Source organism: Pyrgilauda ruficollis, unplaced genomic scaffold (genome assembly GCF_017590135.1).
Source record: "Pyrgilauda ruficollis isolate IOZ18807 unplaced genomic scaffold, ASM1759013v1 scaffold16, whole genome shotgun sequence".
NCBI lineage: Eukaryota > Metazoa > Chordata > Aves > Passeriformes > Passeridae > Pyrgilauda > Pyrgilauda ruficollis.
Genome location: NW_024514764.1, coordinates 1,796,141 through 1,818,177, shown reverse-complemented (window position 1 = coordinate 1,818,177; position 22,037 = coordinate 1,796,141). Strand labels below are relative to the sequence as shown.

The window sequence follows — 22,037 nt, the reverse complement described above, 5'->3', positions numbered from 1 at the left end:
CTGACTCACGCCCCTTCAAAGATAACTCTGTCCTAGAAGCACTAAGGTACAGCAAAATTAGGTGTAGGGGGTTTTTAAAGTGCATTTTTTAACTGGTTAGCTGTAGCAGATGAAGCTGAGGTTAGAGATCAGTGATTACTACGACAGGAATGTGAGGGGGAGGAAAGAGAAGGAAGATACAGCTTCTTGAGTAAGGTCAGAACAATGTTTTTAATTTGCCTTGGGAACAGCCTTTTTCCATCCCCTCCAAAGTCCATTTCCACTGCAGCAGCAAAATGATAACCCTGCTCCAACACTCTGCAAATACACTAGGCAGGGTTTTAACCTTAAACTGCTGTGGAAAGGACCTGCACTGAGCTCACAGCAGTCCCAGAACACTCGGTGGCACTGCTACCCTGCTGTGGGGACACACAAGTGACTGAGCAAAGTTGTTTCACTGTTTAAAAATCAAACAAATGAAGGAATCTGAGCACTTCGGTCCATACAGAGATTTAGGGCTTCTCCCTGATGTTAGGGTGACTATGTTACATTACTCCCACTCTTGTCTGCATGAAAAAGAAGAAAATCCTCTTGTCCCTTTCATTTTCAAAGGGATTGAGGAGGAAAAGGCAAAGCTGCCAGCTCATCTCAGCCTGCAGCAGGTCTCAGTCTCAGCACAACTACAGCTTTCAGGAGTTTGGCTACTCCACCAATTCTCCACATTCAAGGCAGCCAACAGTTTTTCACAACCCACTCAGGGTGCTCTTATCCAATTCCTCATGGAATCCATCACCAATCTCCAAAGACAGCCACCATAAACCAGAACTGACCAACACAGGTGCTGCATCTCTCAGTGCTCCCCTTGCCTAAATAGTTGTAGGCTCCCTTTGCCTAGGGACAAAAGGCTAAACAAGATGCTGAAGCTTAAATTTCCATCTCCAGATGAAGTTGTACTCAGTTTATTACTTCTGAACCTTTCCACAGCAAAGGACAAAACTATGAAGGGAGGGTAGCACTGCTCCATCGTACGGAGCTGACACACAGGCACTTACTGGTCAGTGAACAGCCTTTTCAGCTGGCTTTTCACTGACTGGATATTGCAGCATGAGGCAGAAAGCAAGCTTTTTTTACAAGGAGTAAGCTTTGTTGCTCAAAATTGCACTGACTTACACAGTCTATTTTTAAAGGGGCTAGTCTGAGTTCCTGCTTTCAGCAGGATTTTTTTTTTCCCTGCAAGAGACAGATACCCCATTTAATCTGACCTCTTTCCTCAGGTCCATTTCCAGGCTGGGCCTCACCCTCTCCTCCTGTCAGACTCATTTATCAAGTGAAGCATTTCCACATACCACTGCATAAACAGACTTGACCTTGTTAAAGCAGCAGCAGCACCTGTGCTCCCACTGATGGAGTCTCTCCACCCCACCACAGCAATTAACCCAGCCCACTCCTACCCTTTTTCCAGGTGGGGTATTCTCAAAGCTTCTATAGCCCTTTCCTATGTGTTTCAAAGGTGACAAGTTGGCAAGCAGTGATTTGGGGCTCCTTCTCTGGAAAGGGGCATTTAGAATCAACTTACTGCTGGCACCGCTCAAATCTTGCAACTGCTCGTGCCCATTCCAAGCACACAGCAAAAATCAAGGTGTAAGACAGTACCCCCAACATGTGGCCTTCCCTTGTTCCCCTTGCAGTTTCCTCCCAGGATAAGCAGCTTGCCCAGCATAAATCTGGGGATGAGAAGATCTCCCAACTCTCAGCACTCCCCAAGCAATTGTGACCCTCCCCACCTCGATGGCACAGCCCACACGGCTCAGCGCACGTGCCCGTCCCTCCACGGGACTGTACTTTTAAGGTTTGCTCTACCACGAGCTCCCTCCTGTTATCTATCTCCCTTTAGAACCTGGCAATAAAACCTACTGGGATGTTATCTGCTGCCTACAATCACCTCAACCCCACCTTCGACCTTGGTCCCTCCCTCCCTCCGGCCCATCCCTCTGCGGAGATAGGGAAGGAGGCTCCGATAGCATCGCGCTCGCCCTGCCTGCGGCTCGGCTCCGGCACCGCGGCTGCAGCCGAGCTTCAATGTCCTTTTATGGAAGAAAAATGAAAATCGCCTGCCCAGCCGTGGAGAGCCTGAGCCGGGCTGAGCCGAGCTGACAGACGGAAACTCGCCATTTGTTGTGGTTTTGGCACCGAGAGCACCCAGAGTTCCCATGCGCGCTGCAAGTTTAAAAAGGGCGCAGCGGAGAGCTCCAGAGCAGGAGGTGTTGGGGATGCAGAGCTCAGGAGGAAGGTGGCAGAGCCATGAAGAGATGGCTTAGAGAATTCTGCTGACATGGACACGTGGGAGACAGGTCTCCAGATCCAAGTGGACACAGGCATGAGTGCTCCATTCCCAAGCCCCATCCTTGGAAGTGTTCAAGGCCAGGATAGAGCCCTAAGCAACCTGGTCTGGTGGAAAATGTCCCTGCCCATGGTGGGGGGGTGAAAATGAATGGTCTTTAAGAGTTCTTTCAACCCAAACCATTCTGTAGCTCTATGAAGACATGTAACAAGATCATCCAGCTCCATTCCCAAGCCCCATCCTTGGAAGTGTTCAAGGCCAGGATAGAGCCCTAAGCAACCTGGTCTGGTGGAAAATGTCCCTGCCCATGGTGGGGGGGTGAAAATGAATGGTCTTTAAGAGTTCTTTCAACCCAAACCATTCTGTAGCTCTATGAAGACATGTAACAAGGTCATCCACACCACATTTCCTTCTCTTCCTTGTCCCAACAAATTTTCGTAGGAGACACAGGAGGAATTTAAACACAGGAGCTGGGTCATTGCCACTAAGAAGAAATTAACAAGGGGTCTGTCACAGCAAATGCCACCTTCAGCTCTGCTCTGTACTAAAGCTGTGGGGCTAAGCTCCAAGTAACAATCAAATCCAAATAAACAGGCTCAAGGAAAAACATACGGATAATAGCAATAAGAATGTCTGAACAGAGAATGAGATGGGGCCACGGGACTTTCAAAATGTTTGCACTGCTGTCAGGAAGCTGAATGAGACAGCAGACTTCAACAGCTGGGAAAACATGTTGCAAAACAAGGAGAATTAAGTAATTCTCCATATGTATATCCTACTCTGAGGCACTCTGGACAAGCTCAATTTCTCCAACCAGGACAATCTTTTTGCCAAGTTGCACACGCACCCTGCCAGCTACAAGTCCTGATACAGTTTAAGCCTAAATCCACAGCACATCTGGAGTCGGGCAGGGCAGCTCTGGGCAGCATGGCCCAGCCTTTAGCACAAAAGTAATGGGCCCTGTGGTATGTGTTGGATGACATCCTTGGACAGCTGTGTCATCCTGAACACATCCCCTGCTGCTGGGTGCTGGATTACACAAACAGTTCCCCCCGCACTCTATAAAACACTCCTAAGCAGTGTTACCCACCTCTGAACCACAAGCAGCTGCATGTGCCTTGCTGTACCAGGTACAGAGATCACGGGTGTCACAGTATCCCCCTCCTTCTGCAACTTTAGGTCTTGTTGATCAAGCAATAATTTATTTCAGCAAGACCCCTCCTCTCAGAGCCATGCAAACCGCTCAGTGCGACTCACGCTCGTTATCAGTGCTGGTGTGCCCTACAAAGAGTGGTTGTGCTCAGGCACAGCTCGGTGCAAGTTTAAACCTGCCTCACTTCCAGCAGAAAATGAAGGCTAAAAGCAGCTGCGTGCATCTGTTCCTAGCCAGCACCTCCAAATCAATCCCGAGCCACAGAACAGCTTAATAAGGCGTGCCCTAAAACACGAAGTCTCAGTGCTGCTAATTAAAACAACATGAGGATTGCTGGTGGCCAGAGAGCCTAAGCTGAAGATGAAAGGCAAAAGAGCAGAAATTTTATCCATCTGAGATAGGCACATCAATGCTCAAGGCAGTCCCCAAAACCACTGTGGATGCAGAGGAATGGCAGCTGCCCAGGCCAAGGACAATGCCATCCCACACCACACAGCCACATGCCATCACCTCTTACACCCAGCCAGCACTGACCCAGACAACTGGGTACCATAAAGCAATAAAAATTCCATGCTGTGAAAAGGAGTTTTAAGGAAAAGTCTTGGAAATGCAAGTCCCTGCAATGTGGCCTGGCTATGAAAGGAGTGCTGGGGGTTTCAAGCTCTCCGCTGCTCCGTGCATGCATTATTTCCATGGCAACGGCAGCTTTCAGCTCCCCATCTCTTGCTGGCTGAAAGCCCTGCAGTGCTTTGTGCTGAGACTGCAAAGAAGGGAAACCATCTCCCTCTCCCACAACACGGCGCCAGGGCCGGCAGCAGCAGCAGCTGGGAACAAAAGCCTTGTCTTCAAATTGTGGGGTCTTGGGAGGAGGGAGGCTGAGCAGAGAGGATGGACTTCCTTTTCTGGTGGAAAACAGCACTTCCCCCGCCATGCAGAAGTGCACCTCACCTCCCAGTGCTGCACAACTCAACCAGCAACACGTGCCTTTCCTTGTTTTACCACAGCTGCCAGTTTTGGGTTGCTCAGTAGTGCTGGGAGGAGGAATGTGCATCCTTAGAGATGAGAGATTTGAGCACTGCTTCCATGCAGGGATTCTTCCAAGATGGAGGCCTGGAAAACCCTCCTGTCACCAGGAAGCCTGGCTCCATGTGCAGTCAGCAGCCTATTACAGAGCAAAACCTCAATACTCAGCCAAATCTGAGTGAAAGCTACCTCTGCCCCAGCCCCAGCTCAGACTGCACACACACAGAATGCATTGTAGGGTGGCTTGGAGATAAGTGGTCTTTTTCCTTGGCTAACTAAGCTTTTCCTCCACCCTGCTGTTTGTCATATTAAGACTCAAGCCCTGGCCACCTAACCAGGAGCCAAACTTGACATCACACAGCTGGAGCCACAGTGGCCCTGGCAGATGGTGCCAGCTCATCTGCATGCTCCCCGTGCAGCCAGGCACTCACAGGAGGCAGGGCAGCCCTGCCTGTTGCTCAAGTTACAAATAGCCACAGTTTGGTCCCTGCAAGGTGCAAATGACTGGAACTGCAGGTGAGATGCACAGGCAGTGACCTGGGTATGTGCAGAGCTCTTATTGTTGAGCCCAGCACACAGACACACAGCCAAAGTGAAGGCTTGCAGCTGGTTCACATCACTTGCTTTACAGCGTATCCATAGCTGGCGCAGATAGGAATGAACCTCCCTGCAAGATTTAATGGAGACCCCGAGGGTATCAACACAAACTCCCAAAGGCAGACAAAGGATCCAGGTGATGGAGCACAGGGATACAACAGGTCCACCATCTGGTCCTCCTCTCCCCACCCTCAAAGAGCTCTGAGATTTTGGGAGAGACACATTTTGACCTTCCCCTTGCTTTAGGTTCAGCTATGTGAGTGCAGTCCTTCCAAACAGAGAGGGACTCCTTCCAGGATCAGTCATCACCACCAGCAAGTCTGCCAGAGGCACTGCTGGAAAAGCCAATGCATCCTCTCCAAGCTCTGTGGAGTTCCCTAGATTAGCCCTTTCCTCCCTTAGGGCAACCATTTCCTGCAAGAAAGAGCATTAACTGAAATTCTTCATTCTGGAGAGAGAGGAGATAGCAGGAATATGAAGAACCACTGCAGCTGATGCTGAGACACCACATCCTGCTATCCAAATTCCTCACCCTCGACTTCAAATCCTAAAGTCGTTAAAGACTTCTAAGAAGAGCACAAAGCTACTCAGCAGATTTTCAGCTAATGAATCAACACAAGCTGTCCAGGAAACCAGAAATCCAGCCCACTGGAATGCTGTAACCCCAGGGAGGGGGGAAACAGGCAGTACACTAGGAAGGAAATGAAACAGTGAAGCAGTAGGAAAGGAACATTTCAGCACTGATCCCTCTTACCAGTTACTCGGCTGCATTATATATTTTAGGGAAAAAGTGACTTCAATTCATTTTGCCCATTGAAGGATTCATGTTTTTCAAGCCTAAATTCTGTTTTTTAGTGCTGACATATGTACATTTTGAAAACAGCTCGGCTTTTGCAAAAACAGAAAAAACCTGAGATTTAAACGTGAATCAACATTGCCACCTAGTGCCTAGCAAACCTCCTTGCCCCAACACTGGGACATTCCCCATTGTGAAGGGTAGGTGCTAACAAAACCTATCTAGAGATCAGGATCTAAAATGGAATTGTGCATATTTCATTAACAGCTTTCTCCCCCAGAGTAAGTTCGATTTTCACACCAGAGTTCAGTGCTGGCAACTTCAACTTCTCCAGACAACAGAATTTAACTGTCTATTAGGCTTTTTTAGCCAACACCTTTCAAGAAAAGACAGGACACCTCCTCTATCAACAGTGCCCTGAAATTCACCTGTCCAGGCACCCAATTTTATAGAAGATCAGTAGGATCCAGCAAACACTTTGCTGCCCCATGCAGTCACATGAGATATTGCTACTAGGAAGGGTGAGTTGTCCTCCCAGCTCTCCTTCCCAACACGCCATAAGAGACCAAAGTGAAGTAAGCCCCAATTACCTTTCTGCAGCGGGGATTGGGGCAGCTGAACCGCTTCACATCGCTGTCCAGTAGAGCTGGAAAGTTACAGAAGGGACACCTGTAGCCCAAAACAAGATGCCATTAATGCAGAATGCCAAACATAGCTTTGCTGAAAGCTGATTTAGTCAAATAGCTGCATGGAAGTTGCTAAGGCTGCCAACCCAATGCCTGTTGCCAGGATGTGCTGACTATTGCCTTTTTGCTCATATTTCTTCAATCACTTCCCCGTTTGCAATCAAAATATTATATGCTCAGCACTGCTTTTGACCATGTAATTTGGTGGATCAGCACAGAGCTGGCAAGCAAGTCTTGGGGGAGACAAGTCTATTGAATTTTAATCTGCTCCTAGTCAAAAGCAGAATAAAAACAGACCTGGGAAGGCAGAAGACTGAATTTATAATCCAGCTCTTTAAAAGCTACCTATCTCAGAGTCAGCACAAACATAGAGTTCCAGGGAACAATTCTGCACAGCAGTAAGTGCAGCACTCTCTGTGGGACACTCACCTGACGAGCTCATCTGCACAGGCAGCAGCCACCTCCTCCTCGGCCTTGCGCTCGTAGTATTTGCAGAGGATGTTCTCTGGAAGCACTTTCTCCAGCTCACTGGTGGGGAAGGAACATGTGCAACTGCCTTCCATGCAGCTGAGCTCTGACTGGGGTTGGAAAGAGGGCTCAGGTTCAGTATATTAGCAAAAGGCAACTCAGGATCCAGAATATTTCCAAGCAAATCGGTGCAGAGCCTTGCTGAGATAGAGCAAGAGCTAAAGTCAGCAGATCTCAGAATAACTTGGGTTTGGGACTTGAAAAATCATCCAGTTCTAAATCCCTGTCATGGGCAGGGACAGTTTCCACTATCCCAGCCTGCTCCAAGCCCTGTCCAGCTTGGCCTTGAACACTTCCAGGGATGGGGCATCTGCAATTTCTCTGGGTAACCTGTGCCAGTGCCCCATAACAAAAACTTTCTTCCAACATCTCATCTAAATCCACCTAAGATGACTGCCAGAGAATGGGTTCAGTACGGAAAGAACAAGCCTAATTAAATAAATCAGGCCTCAAACAAGCACTGGGCAGGAAGATGCTGTTGCCAGCTAGATCACAATTCACTCCAAGTCCATTGTGACCATATATCAGCCCGTTATTATTGTTCAGTCTCTGCTGAGAACCAGCACTCACACACTACATTCTTTTCAATAAAGTCATATGAAATATAACTGCCAGTTTATACATTTACATGAAATGGATCCCAGAGTACAACAGCATCCCACAGTTTGAGCATCATATCCTGAGGCAAAGGAGCAGACACACTTCAGAGTAGGTTAATGACTTGTTTATAGCTCAGCTAAGTACCAGGATAATTGCTAGCTAAATCAGAGACTAAGGAGGTTAGTAGTACCATAGAGGAACCAACCCCCCAATTAAGTTGGGATCACAGTGATATTACGAAGGACAAACACTCTTAGGTAGGAGACAGGCCAAGTCAGAGATAATTGTTCTCTGTGCAGATACCAGTGGTTTATTCAGTAGAAAATAAAAGCCAAACAAGTTATTGTTTTACTATAAGTGTTGCATAAAGTTTTCCTAACAATCAAATTGCTAAGCATAGAGAAAAAAGAAAAAGGAGGTTAGTAACTCTGAAATCCAGTGCAAAGATCACATTGTGAAGTTGTTGGCTTCACTTGATGGCAAGACTGACTTGAATGGAATGGTGTCCTGAAATCCAAGTATTTCCCGGGAAGTGCAGTTACATCTGTTTTAAGCAACAACACTACACAAACAGCAATGTCAATTCCCAACAGCAATTACCCATTTCCCCCTTGTCCAGTTGTGAAATCCTTACCTTCCCAGAGCCAAAAACTGCCTCCTGAGCATATTTAATTAGGCACTCCTTGCAGAACAAGTGACCATCTGCACACTGAGTCAACTCTTCGAAGGCAAACTCCCCGTAGCAGCAGCGGCACTCGATCATCTGCCCGTCCTGCAGCCACCAGAGGAAACAGCATCAAAACATCAACAGCTATAGCAACACACACACAACTGCAAGCCAGAAAAAAACTGCCAGCATTAATGCTAAAATCCAGCTGCAGATATACACCATTCCATTAGATATCTTATTTGGTGGTCCAAATTCCCTAAGTGCAGTCAGAAACTCAGTTTTAAGTCACTTTGTGTCTACGTGTCCTGCTTGACAGGTTCCAAAAAGCTACAGAACATGCGGTGATTAATAATTCTTAGCTCACAGGGAGAGCAGCATCTTGGTTTGGGGAACTGCAGTCACAGGGAAGCAGCTTGAGTGTGCACACCACTCTCATAGGGAAAAACCAAGATTCAGATCTGTTACCCTCTAAAGGAACATTTACCATTGGCCTGGGCAGACCCTGTCTTGGCCTCTTAACTGTGGATGTGGAGAAGTTTGCCACTGCTAAAAAGTAAGTAGAGCCCACTTTTCCAAAGTTTGAAAAGGAAATGAGCATTGAAACCAAAACATAATGCACAGCTGAAGTGTTCTCTACATTTCGTCTGAAGCAGAAGAGCTGATTTTCAGGTTTTTAAAGAATTCTTTCTGCAAACAAGGAAGGCCTTCTCACTGGCCAAGCTCCAACAACAGTGGATTTGTTTTAAACAGCCATAAAGGCAAGAATGAGAGCAAACCTGATGCTATTCTGTTGCAATGTTTGTTCTGAGCAGTGAAGATACAAGCTGAATTACTACAGATCATTACATGCATCAATACTGTCTTGCTGGCCTCAGCTCCTGTCTACCTCTCCTAAGAGCCAGCCAACAAACATTACACAGGTTTTGCCAGCTCAGCAAAAGCAGCACAGTGAAATGCAGCTTCAGAAAAGCTCCATTCCAGAGCTAAAAGAATCTGTGAAGGAGGAAGTGCAGAACAGTGCCTGTGCACAAGCTGAATTCAACTTACAACATTATAGATACTGACCTTCTGATACTGCTCCTCGTTCATCTGCAGAGCCAGGAGGAAGTCTGCATGCTGCAAGAGACATGTGCATCTGGATTTACAGAATAGATAAAGCAATTTTCCAAACTCTCCACTCATTTACATTATCTCAGTACTCACAAACCACCATAAAAGGCTCGCTGTCTGCTTGTAACATCACTCAGCCCATCCCTCCAATCCATTAAGCTATTTATGATTCAGCTAAAACAGATGGGAGAAGCAAAGGCAGCAAGAACAAAGAACCAAATTCTGTCTTGTGGGGTTCAGGTTTCCATGGGCAGAGATGATCTCACCCAATGGGCCCCTCCAGAGAACATGAGCTTTTTGTTTCAAAGGAGACCTTATCCATCTGCCTAAGAGACAAGGATCTTTAAGGAGCTACTTTAGAAAGGACTGTGGGTGCAGAGCTGTGAGTTCAGCCTTTCCTCAGCCTAGGAGAGGAAGACAACACAGCAGTGGGTGTTGCAGGCTCTGCTTCAAAACACCCAGTTCTCAGCACAGGACAAACCCTTCTGAAACCACAGGACTGCCAGCCTGGGGAGGGCAGAGTGAGTGGACACACTGCCTTGGGCCTGGCCATTACTCACCACCAACACTGAGCTGCAATTACAAGCCCTAAAGCAGCAGAGAAGCCTGCTAACAATTAGAGGAAAGAATTAATTAGTAGAGTTTTCACCACTTCATAGCAAAATCCCCCCTCCAGAATGGTGTTTGCACAAGCAAGAGCTACATATTTAAGTAATATGAAATTCTGTGTTTGGCTTCATTCCTTTAAAATTGAGTTACTTGGAAAAAGACATATGTGTTAACAGGTAGGGAAGGGGAAAACATAGTTATTCAATATTTGGTTCAGTGTTTGGATTTCTGTAAGAGACAGATTTTTCATGTTTAGGGCCAAAACTTCAACAGTTGTTGAAGATTTGCACATGATCAAAGCAGCTCCTATCACTCACCTCTGCCATCTCTTTCACTTTCTGCTCATAGAACTCCTGCTCCAGTAGCACTGGGGGGAGAAGGGAGAGCTTGTCATAGGTCCTCCAGTGGCGTCTCTTGTTCTCCAGGAAGAACATGCGCTTCTCAATTTTCACATCCCCTGAAGCAGAGTTAAAGGCTCAATAAAAAGGGATGGAGCAGCCAGAACAAAGCTTAAATCCTTCTTCCTGCATACACCACCAGCTGCAGACTTCCAGCAGCTCACACAGCACTTTACCAAGCAGAGGTGCTAATGAGGAGCACCTCCAAAACAGATACCACTGGCAGAAACTCGGCTCTTTTGGGACCACATCCCCTTTCAAGAGATGCTTTCAGCTACAAGCCAGTTCTGCTTACAATAATGATGCAGAGAGCACAGTACACACAGCCTGGCATTTACCTTGCTCAAATTTGAAGTCTATATAGGAATATTGATTCATTTCTTTCCTCCTTTTTCGTTTCCCGCTGGTTTCGGGAGACAGCTCCTGCCACTTTTTGATAGCATCTGAAAAGGCCTAGAAAACAACATACAGGCTTAAATCCTGTGCCTGGAAGAAAGCAGAAGCACTTAATTCAAGCTGAAACACAGTACAAACATGGGCATAGGAACGATCTGAAATTGGAAAGCCAAACACTCCAAAGAGAGGCAAATCTACATCTTTCCTCTGCTCACCTTGTTGCTTTATGTACTCAAAGTAATTATTCCATAAAAACAAAGCAGGTGAATGATACCTCATAACAGCTCAGCTGTTACTATCAAAGTGGGCACCAGCTGTATTAAACAGAGCTGGTTTGGCTTCTTTTTTGGTTGCTGGGTTTGGCTTCTTGTTTAAAAAGGCGAGGTTCAAATACTCAGTGCTCAATCAAGACAACAGACAACCAGTTTTGTTTTAATTAAGTCCTGGAACAGTAGAGAAACAAGCTCAAGCAAGGGCATATCAGAGGAGCAGATCTAAGTCAAAAACTTGAATTCAGCTTGCTGATTCTTCAAGCAAGTGTCTTTGCATCCCATGACAGTGACTCTCTTTTATAAGGAATACAGGACTCATGCCACAAGTCATAATAAGACAAAGCAGGGTTGGCTACTTCTGAATTTCATGCAGCCAGTTAACCAGCAGCAGCAGTTAAATGTTTTAAGATTTAACTAAATGTCAGGGGTTTATTGGCAATTATCCTGCACTTCAGTGGCAACATACAGGAACACTTCCCAGTTTAATGCATCACCCACCATGAGCCAGCTCGTGTTTCCCCAGCTCTCCTATTAGGGAAAGTAAAAACTTCCTGCAGCATTCTGCCTGGCTAATAAATTTTGAAAATCTCTACTAAATGGATTAAAACTTCTTAAAAGGAAAGGAACATTATTATAAAACCCATGACCACACAGCAGCAGATGGTGCAGTAAGGCCAAAGTCATCACAGTGCTCTCTGCAGGCACGGGAGATAAGCCCAGGAAAGAAAAGAGACTTGAACTGGAGCACCTTCCGTGTGATTGCATAGTGCCCCTTGAGCTCGTGCAGTGCCCACTTGATGTCCTGGCTGCTCAGCATTTTGAAGTCTGCCATGAGGAGATCAGCTGCCTGAATAAAGCACCGCTGGTCAAGGGGGGCGAGTTTGGAAAAGTCAAAGTAGTCCACTTTAGGCACCTAAGGAGAAAATAAAAACAGATTAAAAGGCTGCTGTAAATGCACACAGGAATGCCGAAAATGGCTCTCTCAGTGATCAGGGCATTCTGCAAGACCACCCAAAATTCAGGGTATGTGGCACCCAACTCTGAGCACCTTAGCAGTGTGGGTGCAAAGCCTACTGGCCCAGGCACCTCTGCAGGTGACCTGCACAAGGTCAAATGTAGTTTAAAACCATGGTGTGTGGCTGCCTGAGACAGCAAGGAGAAGAAATATTTAGAAAATTGTTCATGATGAAGAGTGAACAACTTCATCAGCTCAAGGTAGAGAGATGCTTCCAAGAGTAGAAAGAGATATTCAACATGTCTCTCAGGCCACACAACATCCTCAAAGCTGCTCAGAGAGAATTTTTTGTTAAATGGATGTTTTAAAACACAAAATTAAGCATCTGTAGGGAGATTTGCAGTTAGGAGGCTGCAAGGCAATGCCTAAAGGCCTCACAAGAGAGGCCCGAGGGCCAAGGCTACTTCATGTGACAGAATGATTGTGGGATTCTTGTCTCAGTTATCAAAATGAACACTTGAGATAGGGCAGTGACAGGCAGGCAGGGCAGAGGGGCTTGCTGGAGGCAAAGGAGCAGACACTGTGCAGCTCTGGCACAGCCAAACAGGAAAGGCTTGGAAGTCATCTTGCAAGCAACTAATTATTGCTATTTAACGCTGCCTTACACATACCCAGAGGCCTCCTGTGAAAGCCAGGCTCAGTCAAGCACTCTGCAAACACACACTAATCAAAGCAGACATCCCAAGGTCCACTCAGGCTGAACAGACTGCCCAGAGGCAGCAGGAGATGTGGATACTCTCACTTGCCTTTGTCTCATCTTGGCTGGCAAGCAGGCTGCTGCTGGGGTTTAAAACCACTCTGCCTTCCTTCTTTGGGTAATCTGGGTTTTCCAGAAGAAAGTTACAAAGTCTGAAAAGATAAATATAGTTACTTCAGGGTTGGGGAGCTCAGGTTCATTTCTCATTTGTCTAATTTTTAGTGTCATATAATTATGAGGTCACATAAGCCTGCCCTGTAAGGACCAAAAGTGTTCATGGACTAGAGCAAACTGCAAATAAATAACTGAGAATTAAATGAAAAATAATCAGCTGTGTGGCTGCAGAAGGAAAAGCAAATAGGTTTGTCTTTCAATAATTAAGTTTACATACATAAAGCTTGTATGGATGAGCTACTAATCATCTATGGAAAAAAACCACCACAAAAATCCCTACAAAACCCATGAAAGGGTCATGTCTTCCTCAACAAACTACTACAGATTCAAACTTGAATCAAAGCATCCATTCTCAGCCTACCTTCACATTAAAGCTGCCAGAACAACTTGCTTTAGTGGAAGATGTCCCAGACCATGGAAGAGGGGCTGGAAATAGGTGATATTTAATGGCCTTTCCAACCCAAACTATTCTGTGATTCCATGATTAAAGCAGAGACAAAATCACGTTTAAGATGTGCGTCTCCATGGAATACAAACTCTGAATTCAGGTTTCATTGAAACAAAGCTTGCAATCACACCAGCATTACACAAATTCCACTAGAAACTGGTCTGGTGAGAACAGCACTTAGAAAATAACCAATAAAATCGCTGAAAATTTGCCTAATAGCCTGTAAATGCAGCATATCTGAGGTTCTACCACAAACAGTCATAACTGTCAGGTAAGTGTTGTTTAACTGAGTATTTTAGCTCAGAAAAGACTCAGCAAGGGATTTTCAAATGCCTCATTGGTGGAGAGCCACAAATACTCCAGAAACCCTTCTGAAAGGGCAGCCTGAATCAGGCTCCCACAGCTTTTTCTCAACCCTCACCAAGCAGTTCTGCTGGCTGGGGCAAGTGACACAAGCTGTTCCTCAGTTTCCCCAGCTGCAGAATAAGATCCTTCTGAATAGAGCCAGGACAAGCAATTAACATTTTTAAAACTATTGGAATGAGAAGGTGCTAGGCTGCAGCAAAGACATAATTGCAGCTAATTTACATTCCTGATGTCAGAAATCAGTCCCTAATTAAGAAATCTGAACTGGCTTGAAGCATTAATCCACTATCAAGGCACGATTACTTTAGCTCTGCTTTCACATTCAAAGCAGGGGCATTTCTTTTTGTTTAATCAGGTATTGACATATTGAGCCAGAAGCTTTTGACTGAGTGTGAATGCTCCTGCACACAAAAGCTCAATAGATGATACCCTGCTAAGAGGGGCTCCCACATCTTATCTTTCACATCAGCTGAAAGTTTTAAGAAGATCATTTCGGGGAAAACAACAAATATCTTGGCACTGAGCATTTAATAGCTTCCAGCTCCCACCTCCTGCCATCCCTTTGGTAAAAGATAACTGTTTTAATCCAACAAAACAGAAACTTCAAGGAGCTCAGATCATGGCTGTAAGGAAAGGGTTTCAGCTGGGTACATTTGAACTCTCCTGCATGTTGCCATTTCAACGCTGAGCATTTTGGGGGATGTTGACCTCCAGTGTGTGACAATTAGTTAAGTGGGTCCTGCTGCACAGCACACCCACACTCATGGCACTGTTCATTAATATCTGCACCACAAGACACAGAGCTGGTTAAAAGCCTCACCCCTGCCCAAAACCACTCACCCTTAGTTATTATATTTCAAGCCTGATTCAGCTTGACACACCATGGAGATCAAAAAGACCCTGCCAGCGAGGCTGACCAGTGCTTTGACCCATTTGTTTTCACACAAAAGCTGCAGTGACAACTCAAAAGATGGTTTGGTTAAAAGAATAAAAATATGGAGAAGAAATCTTTATCATCCAGTAAGTGGGTAATGCACTGCTGAGCAGACACTGTAGCTGGCCTACAGGGAAGCCTGGAAGCACCTTTTCATCTCCCTGGGTCTGTGGCACACAATGGGAGAGAGGAGATTTCGGGAGCAAAAAGGGAAGGAACACATTAAGACTGACAGAAGCCAATAGTGGGATTTAATTCCATCAGGCTTCGCTAAATCCCCCCAGGACACAAACCCGAGTTTTTTCACACAATCTGGGAGGGTCCTGCAGCCGGATGCACACCTTCAACAGCCCAGCTGCCCCAAGGAATGGCTCTGCTTGTCTTCTACATTCCCACCACAACCAGCCACCCTGAGGTGCACCCAGTCCATGGTGTGGGCACCCCAAAGCTGCTCCACCACTGCAGGGAAAGCACTTTTGAAAGACCAGAAAGAAATTCTAGTCTGTTGACTTTCTAACCAAGAAGCCCTACTTGGGAGACACAACTTCACAGCACAAAGCAGCAGAATAGGAAATTTGTGCCCAATGGATGGGATCATCCTTAGTTCCTCACCAGTTAACTTACTTATGGCCCAGTGACTAATTCTAAGCCTCATGCACTTAAATGCTGCTTAATTAGTGCCCTAGTTAGCTGGAAAGGGCACTGGGTTTATACAAATGAATACTCTGGCAACCAACACCTATTCCTCATTCTTGGATCACACAGCCACCAGTCTGCACATGCTGGAGATAACAGACACAGTTGCAGAGGGAGAAAGAGAGGCCACCAAGCATCAGACACCAGTCACAAGTGATTTACTTCAAACCATCTCCCCTCGGTGCTGCTGGTGCCAGCACACGCAATCCTTCACTCCCCAGCTCTGCCCACAAGGGCAGGGAGATGATGCAACTCAGCTGGAAGGGTAATCACTTTTTTTTTTAAAACTTTTGACTCTAACTTGACTCCCAGAAATCTCCAGCATGATGAACATTAAGGTATTCCTGAGCTGTTAATGCAATTTGGAAAGCACGTCCTCACACTAGTTTTCCTCTCCTTTTATTTAATTTTCTTGCTCATGTTTCTGCTCAGTTTGACCAAAATCAGTCCCTCATCAGATCTCTAGAACCAATCCTACCAGCTCTCAAATGTGTTTGCTCTATTTTATCCCCAAAAAGTGGCGTGAGAGCATTCAAACAGCTACTTGAGCAAATAAACAGGATAAAAGCCAACATCATGACACTAAATAATGGACTCCAAGCCAGTGTCAGCTTTACCTGGAAAAGTCCAAAAACCATGAAGGAGGGAATGATTTCCTCCAACTCAAAACTCACCAACTGATCTCCATACTATGTTTTATAGCAGTCCTTGTAACCTCAATCCTGACACTCACTCTTTTTAAGAGCCCTAGTAATACGTAAGACAAAATTGTATGTAGTATCTTTAAATAGGTAAATTATCTTAAAAACAGAGAAGCTACAGCACAAGAACTAGAAAGGATGTAAAACCAGCTCAATTAGTAGAACAAACAAAAAGAATCTGTGCTCTGTGGCACTATCAAGGCAGTGCTGGAGGCCCAGTCTGAGGTGCTCTAAAGCAGCAACCCTGGCAGGGGGAGACATGGGAAAGTGCTGCAGTTGTATGACACACTCTGGTTCTGGCCTCTATACTTACACATTTAAGTCATAGCAGTTCTTGATGATGATTAATTCTTCAATATATTCCTTCTTCACATCTGGGAATCTTGCTTCCTACAGTAGGAAAAGCTAAAGGTTATGTAGGTTTTAGAGAAGCTGTGTAACAAACATAGCACCCAGAACAGTGATTTACATGTAATTAATCAACACAATTTTGAGACTTGGGGCAAAATGGTCAAGAGATCATTTACAGCCACCCAGCCTTGCTCCACAGGATGGCTGCTAGCAGCTCTTTCTCAAAGGAAGAGTGAGGGTAAGGATGTGAACAGCCAAGAGCACATGGCCTAAGGAGAGATTCAGGCTCCATAGGAATGGACTTCAACACAAAGCAAGGGAATATTTACCTTCAGCATAACCAGCAAGGAGTTCCAGATTATCTGCTGAAATACAACATTCCAAAGCAGAAGGAAATAAACCAACAACATGTACACCCACCCAATGAACCCAGACACACCAGCAATGAGACCAGAACAGACAACAAACCTTGGTGGCATTTCTGTGAAGGCTCTCCCAGTGTTTGCTGCTCTTTCTGGGGTTTCTATACATGTATTGCTAACGTGGTATTTTGCTTTCCAAGACTGGACTGACACTGCAAGAACAGCCTCTTACCCATCTCAAAGGCACTGATCAACGAGGTCTTACTTGGAAAGAACTGAATTTTGTTAGACTACTTGAAAGAGAATTTTCCTCAACTCCAGTTTTCCCAAGTAGAATTAGATATAGGATGTGGAGGGAAGAATTGGAGGGGATGGGGTGGTGGTGCAAGATACAGACACATAATATGCCTGTTTACAAGAAAAAAATATTCAATTAGCCCTGCCCTAGCAATCAAGGGGAGGAGTGTGCAAACATCACACACATGAATCACCACATTTTTATTTAGCTTTATTTATCATATATAAACCATGCTGCCCAAGCTGCTGAATATACCAAAGGATAAGGAGTGTCCTTCTTGGTGGCTGTTGTCCAGGACAGCCAGTGTCCCTCATGCTAAGCTTCACACATGGAGCATGTGGAGTTTACATGCACAAGTCCTCATGGTGGTTATCTAGTTACTCCTTGGTGCTGCTGCTTGAAATTCCACACTGCAAGGGCAACCCTTACCCTTGGCCACCATGGTGGCACTAACATGGGCATGGACCACACTCCTGTAGGAGAGGCAGCTGAAAGCAGTCCTGGCTCTCAGCCACGTCTCTAAAACTTCTCTACTCCACTCTGTATCCCCCTGCCACTGTTTAGTGTCCCAGGTTTGCTCATTTAGCTTTATATCCAATCCTAAACCAGCTCTACAGTGTTGGGCTAGGAAACAACCAGAAAAAACCAGATCAGATCCAAGAGGGTCTTTCAGGGAACAGACACAGATTATTTCATGTTAAATGAAAGTTTTCCAAGACAGTTCATCACATGCTCCTCACCTGGTGCATGGCTGAATCTCAGCCAAAGCAAAGAGGATTTGCAGCTGTGTGGTCCGAGCATGTGAGAGTCTACACACCTTGAAAAACCTGTCTGAAAACATCACGCACACAGGAGGCAGAGGAGCCCTGGGAATACTTACTGTCTCTCTGATGAGCAGCGCAGTGAGGTCCTGCTCCTGCCCAGCAGCTCCCTGCTCTGGCACGTCCCCCGAGCCAAGTTCCTGCGAGCCCTGAGCGGGGAAGGCAGGCCCGGGCTGCTCGTTGTCTCTCCCTGCCGGCTGACCCGATTCCTCGGGGGGATGTGCTGGCTGCGGGGAGGCAGGGCCTGGAATGCCATCCTGCTGTGGCTCGGGCCGGGGGAAGGCTGGCCCCGGAGCCTTCCCTCCGTATGCCCTCAGAGATGCTGGGTTTGCCTCTGGCTGTCCTTGCTGAGGAGCACGGCCATTCGCCACAGCCCGGGGCTCATCCGGAGGTGGGAAGTGCTGGGGTTCCAGCTGGCCCTTCTCCTGGATCTCCTCCTGCTCTGTGGTAGTTTTAGCAGCTATTCCTTCAAGTTTCTGCTCTGGCTCCAAGTTCTCTCCTCGCCATTCTTGAGCTTCCATCCTTTCCTCCTGTTGAGGTGGAAGTTCTGCATTCTCCAGACAAATAACTTCTGTGTTATCAGCAGGCTGTGGATGCATCTTGATCAGTGGCAGCAAACTTGGGCCAGGCTCCTGGCTACCTGTAAGTTCAGATCTTGGGCCATTCAGCTCAGATGGTCCTGGCTGCTGCAAGACAACATCCACACCCTCATCCCTGCTTGGTCCAGCATTGCTCTCCACCGTGAGGTTATTCCCATCTCCCTCAGAGGGCAGAGCTGAATGCTGCAGGTCTGTGCTCAAAGGCTCCACAGCACTTTTGGATCCTCCTTCTCCCACAGTGTCTGCACCCTGCCATGGAGCAGCAGGTCTGATGACATTGGGACGCAGAGGCTGCTGAGGCTTTGGGGTCTGAAAAGGACATCAACAAGAGAAATGTGTGTCAGAATTCTTGCTCCAGATACTTCTGCATCTAAGAAAACTTCTGATGGCAAACTGATAAAACAGTCTGTTCAGCAAGATGCTTAATAAAGCACAGAACTGCAACCCACACATCTGTGTCATCAGCCTGTCCCCAGGTGCTACGAGAACCTTCAGCAGAACTGGGGATGCACAGGATTTTCAAAGTGGAATAATTTCCTAAGCTCACCTCAGTACCCACTTCCCTTCCAGTAAAATAGTCTGGGAAGGAAGAACTAACTGATAACATATTTGTGTTCTCACCAATTTATTTAAACAGGCAGGAACCGAAGCTCCAAATATTAATCTCTGGCCTTGTTCTTGCCTCTGGCAGACAGACTGCTGTATGCCAACAGAGCCTGAGTGTTCTCTGCTGCTGCTTTCAACTAAGAAGCAGAAAGGTCAGCTTTGCAACCCATTTTCTCAGTGCTTCTGGTTAATTTAAGAGGAAAGTGGAATACATTCTTAATATAAGATAGATATGAAATGCTGCAAAAAACATCAGTGCCTGCAACAGCCCAACATGAATGCAAATAGCATGGAGGAATATAAAGCATACAGAGTACATATATAAATCAAACAAAGCAAGGTTTGAAAACACCTTATGGAAGATCAAGTCCTCTTGCAAAGCATTCCACCTTGCTGGAATCAAACAGACAACTTTATGGGAGCTACAACCTTCATCAAGTAGAACTTAAAATACACAATGCAGTTCCACAGTCTGGTTCTCCCCTCCTGTGCCCAAAATATGACTAAATTAAGCCAGTAAAATGCCATCATTTCACTGTTATTTCAGACATCCTAAGTAGATTGCTATAACCAGGCAGGACTCAGAGGAATGCATCAGGTATTGGCACAATACTTGGCTATACAGGCCATGAATACAGCACAGCAGCTACAACAATGAAAAGTTACCTCTGCTAAGATGACTATATCATCATCATCATCATCTTCCTCCTCAGTCTGCTGCTTTTCTGGCATTTCCAGCAACAAAGGCAAATCTTCATCTGAGGAATCTGATATTGTGATAAGACTTTCATCTCTGTGGTTTATCCAGTCTGCAGAACAGTAAGTAAAGTTGAAGTTAGCTGTTGGCTCAAGGTAAAAAAATACAATTACAGGGTATATGTAGCACTGAAACAGCTGAGAAAGCAATTTTCCCATTTGCACTGCAGGAAGAAGCATTCAGAGGTCACCAGTTCCTCTGCAAGGCATTGTAACAGCCACTCCTGCACCCCTCAGCCTCCAGCAAAACACCTGCACAGCTTCAGCTCATCACAACAGCACTGCAGGCACAGCCACTGACACTCACAAAGAATCTTCTACTCTGAACTCCAGCACGAGTCAAGCTGCTGCAAAAGTTATTCATGTAGGGTATACTTTTGCAGAGAAATCCTGAACTTTCACTATCTCAGGGACATTGAATTTTCTTTGTTAAAGTGCAGGGCATTCTAGCAGAGAGATAAGGGTCTTTGTGCAATTCAGCCTCTTCTGAAAGAGAGGCTTTGCAGGAATACCTTATGCTGAGCCAAGATAAGGCCTGTGGCTGTGGGTGCAGAAGATACCCTGCTATTAATGACAACCTTGTGCCTCAAGGTTTGTCAAGAATGGAACATAGATGCTACTCAAAGCTGCTGGAACACAGGAGATATTCAAGGCAGAAATAGAGGGTTTCTGTACTGCACAGAGAACATGCAACTATGCTTTCCCTAAAATCTGACATGTTTTGGCTTACTTTTTAGCATGAGTGCTCATTTATCACCTTTAAGGCACACAGGGAAAGCCTCACTTTAAATTCCACTCTTAATGGAAGAGTGCCAATGCATACAGCCCTACGAAGGCATAAATTTAGGGTCAGCCTGTCTCCTTTGGGGTTCTCAGAAGGATGGATCCTCCTTGGATCTGCTGAAACACCTCTACACAGTGCTCCCAAGAAGTCAGCAATCTCCCTTGAGGCAGTACAACAAGAGAAAGACAGGAGCCAAATATTTTGCATGCCTGCATAATATGAAAGTTTCTGTAGGTGGCTAAGTCAGTGTAACAGTAGTGTGTGATGTGACAGAACAGACCTCCAGCAGCTCCCTGGAAGTTCAGTGTCTGTGAATCCTGCTGCTCAGGAGAGTTTCACAAGAGTGTTTTGGAAACAGGCACAAATCAGTACTCACCTTTCCCTCTGTGATTGCTGAAGCTGTTCAAGTTAATCACTTCTTCATTCCCACCTCTCTCTGCCATTTTAAAAAGCTACACCCCAGAGTGTCAATGCCCCAGCATGGCAGTCAGGCTCACATGAGGAACTGGAAGATAAAATAAAACCACAAGGGAGTCAGGCAAACTCAGATTCACCCTAAGGGGTTTTTTCCAAGATTTAGCTGCTAGGGGTTCTCCTGGCTCTCCCAGCAGTCTCTCCACATGAGAATTTTTCTGTACTCCCCCCCTCCTCAGGACCTGAAAGGAGATATGTTTGTTAGCTTGTGTTCCAACTGTTATGACAGTCGACTGAAGAGTACAATTAGGCCAAGAAGTCTCTCTGGAGGAGCTGTGCAATCACAGAAAAGGAGGAGAGGTGCAGTTCTACCCAAGCAGGACTCAAACCCTCCCAGGATATGGACCTTCTCCTGTTTCCAACCAAAATGCAATGCATCAACCCACACAGTGCTGTTTCTGCCACCATCAATTGGTGAGAGGGGCAAAATCCCCTTGCCTGAGCTGTCCCAGGGCATCCCCACATCCACCTGCATCTCACACCCCCAGATAGTGTCACTACAACCATCCCTGTCACACTTAATGCCAGGGAAGTCACACACAGCCTGGAGGGGAACAGTACCAGCCCAGCCTGAATTCCCTGAGTGCTGCCAAGCTGAGGCACAACTTCAGAGCCACCAGAGATGCTCCAAGCTCACTTCCATAATCCCCACACTGCTGGCGTGTCAGAAGGGAGCTGCACCCTGGGCAGAGCAGTGTCAGTGTGTGGTTTGTGCCTGCACTGTGAAACAGCACAGGAACATTCCAGAGAACACTTCCTTATCACCATCTGCTATTTTATAGAAGAGATTTCCCTGA

General features: G+C 46.1%; 1 protein-coding gene across 5 annotated transcripts in view; it reads right to left on the bottom strand.

The window, feature by feature from the left end:
- RNF216 (ring finger protein 216) overlaps window positions 1-22,037 on the bottom strand; it is a 76,514-nt gene that overhangs the window by 40,693 nt on the left and 13,784 nt on the right. For all 5 annotated transcript variants that reach the window (XM_041462590.1, XM_041462591.1, XM_041462588.1 and 2 more), the window contains 12 exons: window positions 21,143-21,271; window positions 19,893-20,035; window positions 18,081-18,929; window positions 16,503-16,579; window positions 12,920-13,022; window positions 11,907-12,071; window positions 10,829-10,943; window positions 10,410-10,549; window positions 9,439-9,489; window positions 8,338-8,475; window positions 7,005-7,153; window positions 6,480-6,558 (listed from right to left, as the gene is read on the bottom strand). In XM_041462590.1, coding sequence (XP_041318524.1) covers window positions 6,480-6,558; window positions 7,005-7,153; window positions 8,338-8,475; window positions 9,439-9,489; window positions 10,410-10,549; window positions 10,829-10,943; window positions 11,907-12,071; window positions 12,920-13,022; window positions 16,503-16,579; window positions 18,081-18,929; window positions 19,893-20,035; window positions 21,143-21,209 — 2,076 coding nt within the window. In that variant the 5' untranslated portion in view covers window positions 21,210-21,271. The remainder of the gene's footprint in view (window positions 1-6,479; window positions 6,559-7,004; window positions 7,154-8,337; window positions 8,476-9,438; window positions 9,490-10,409; window positions 10,550-10,828; window positions 10,944-11,906; window positions 12,072-12,919; window positions 13,023-16,502; window positions 16,580-18,080; window positions 18,930-19,892; window positions 20,036-21,142; window positions 21,272-22,037) is intronic.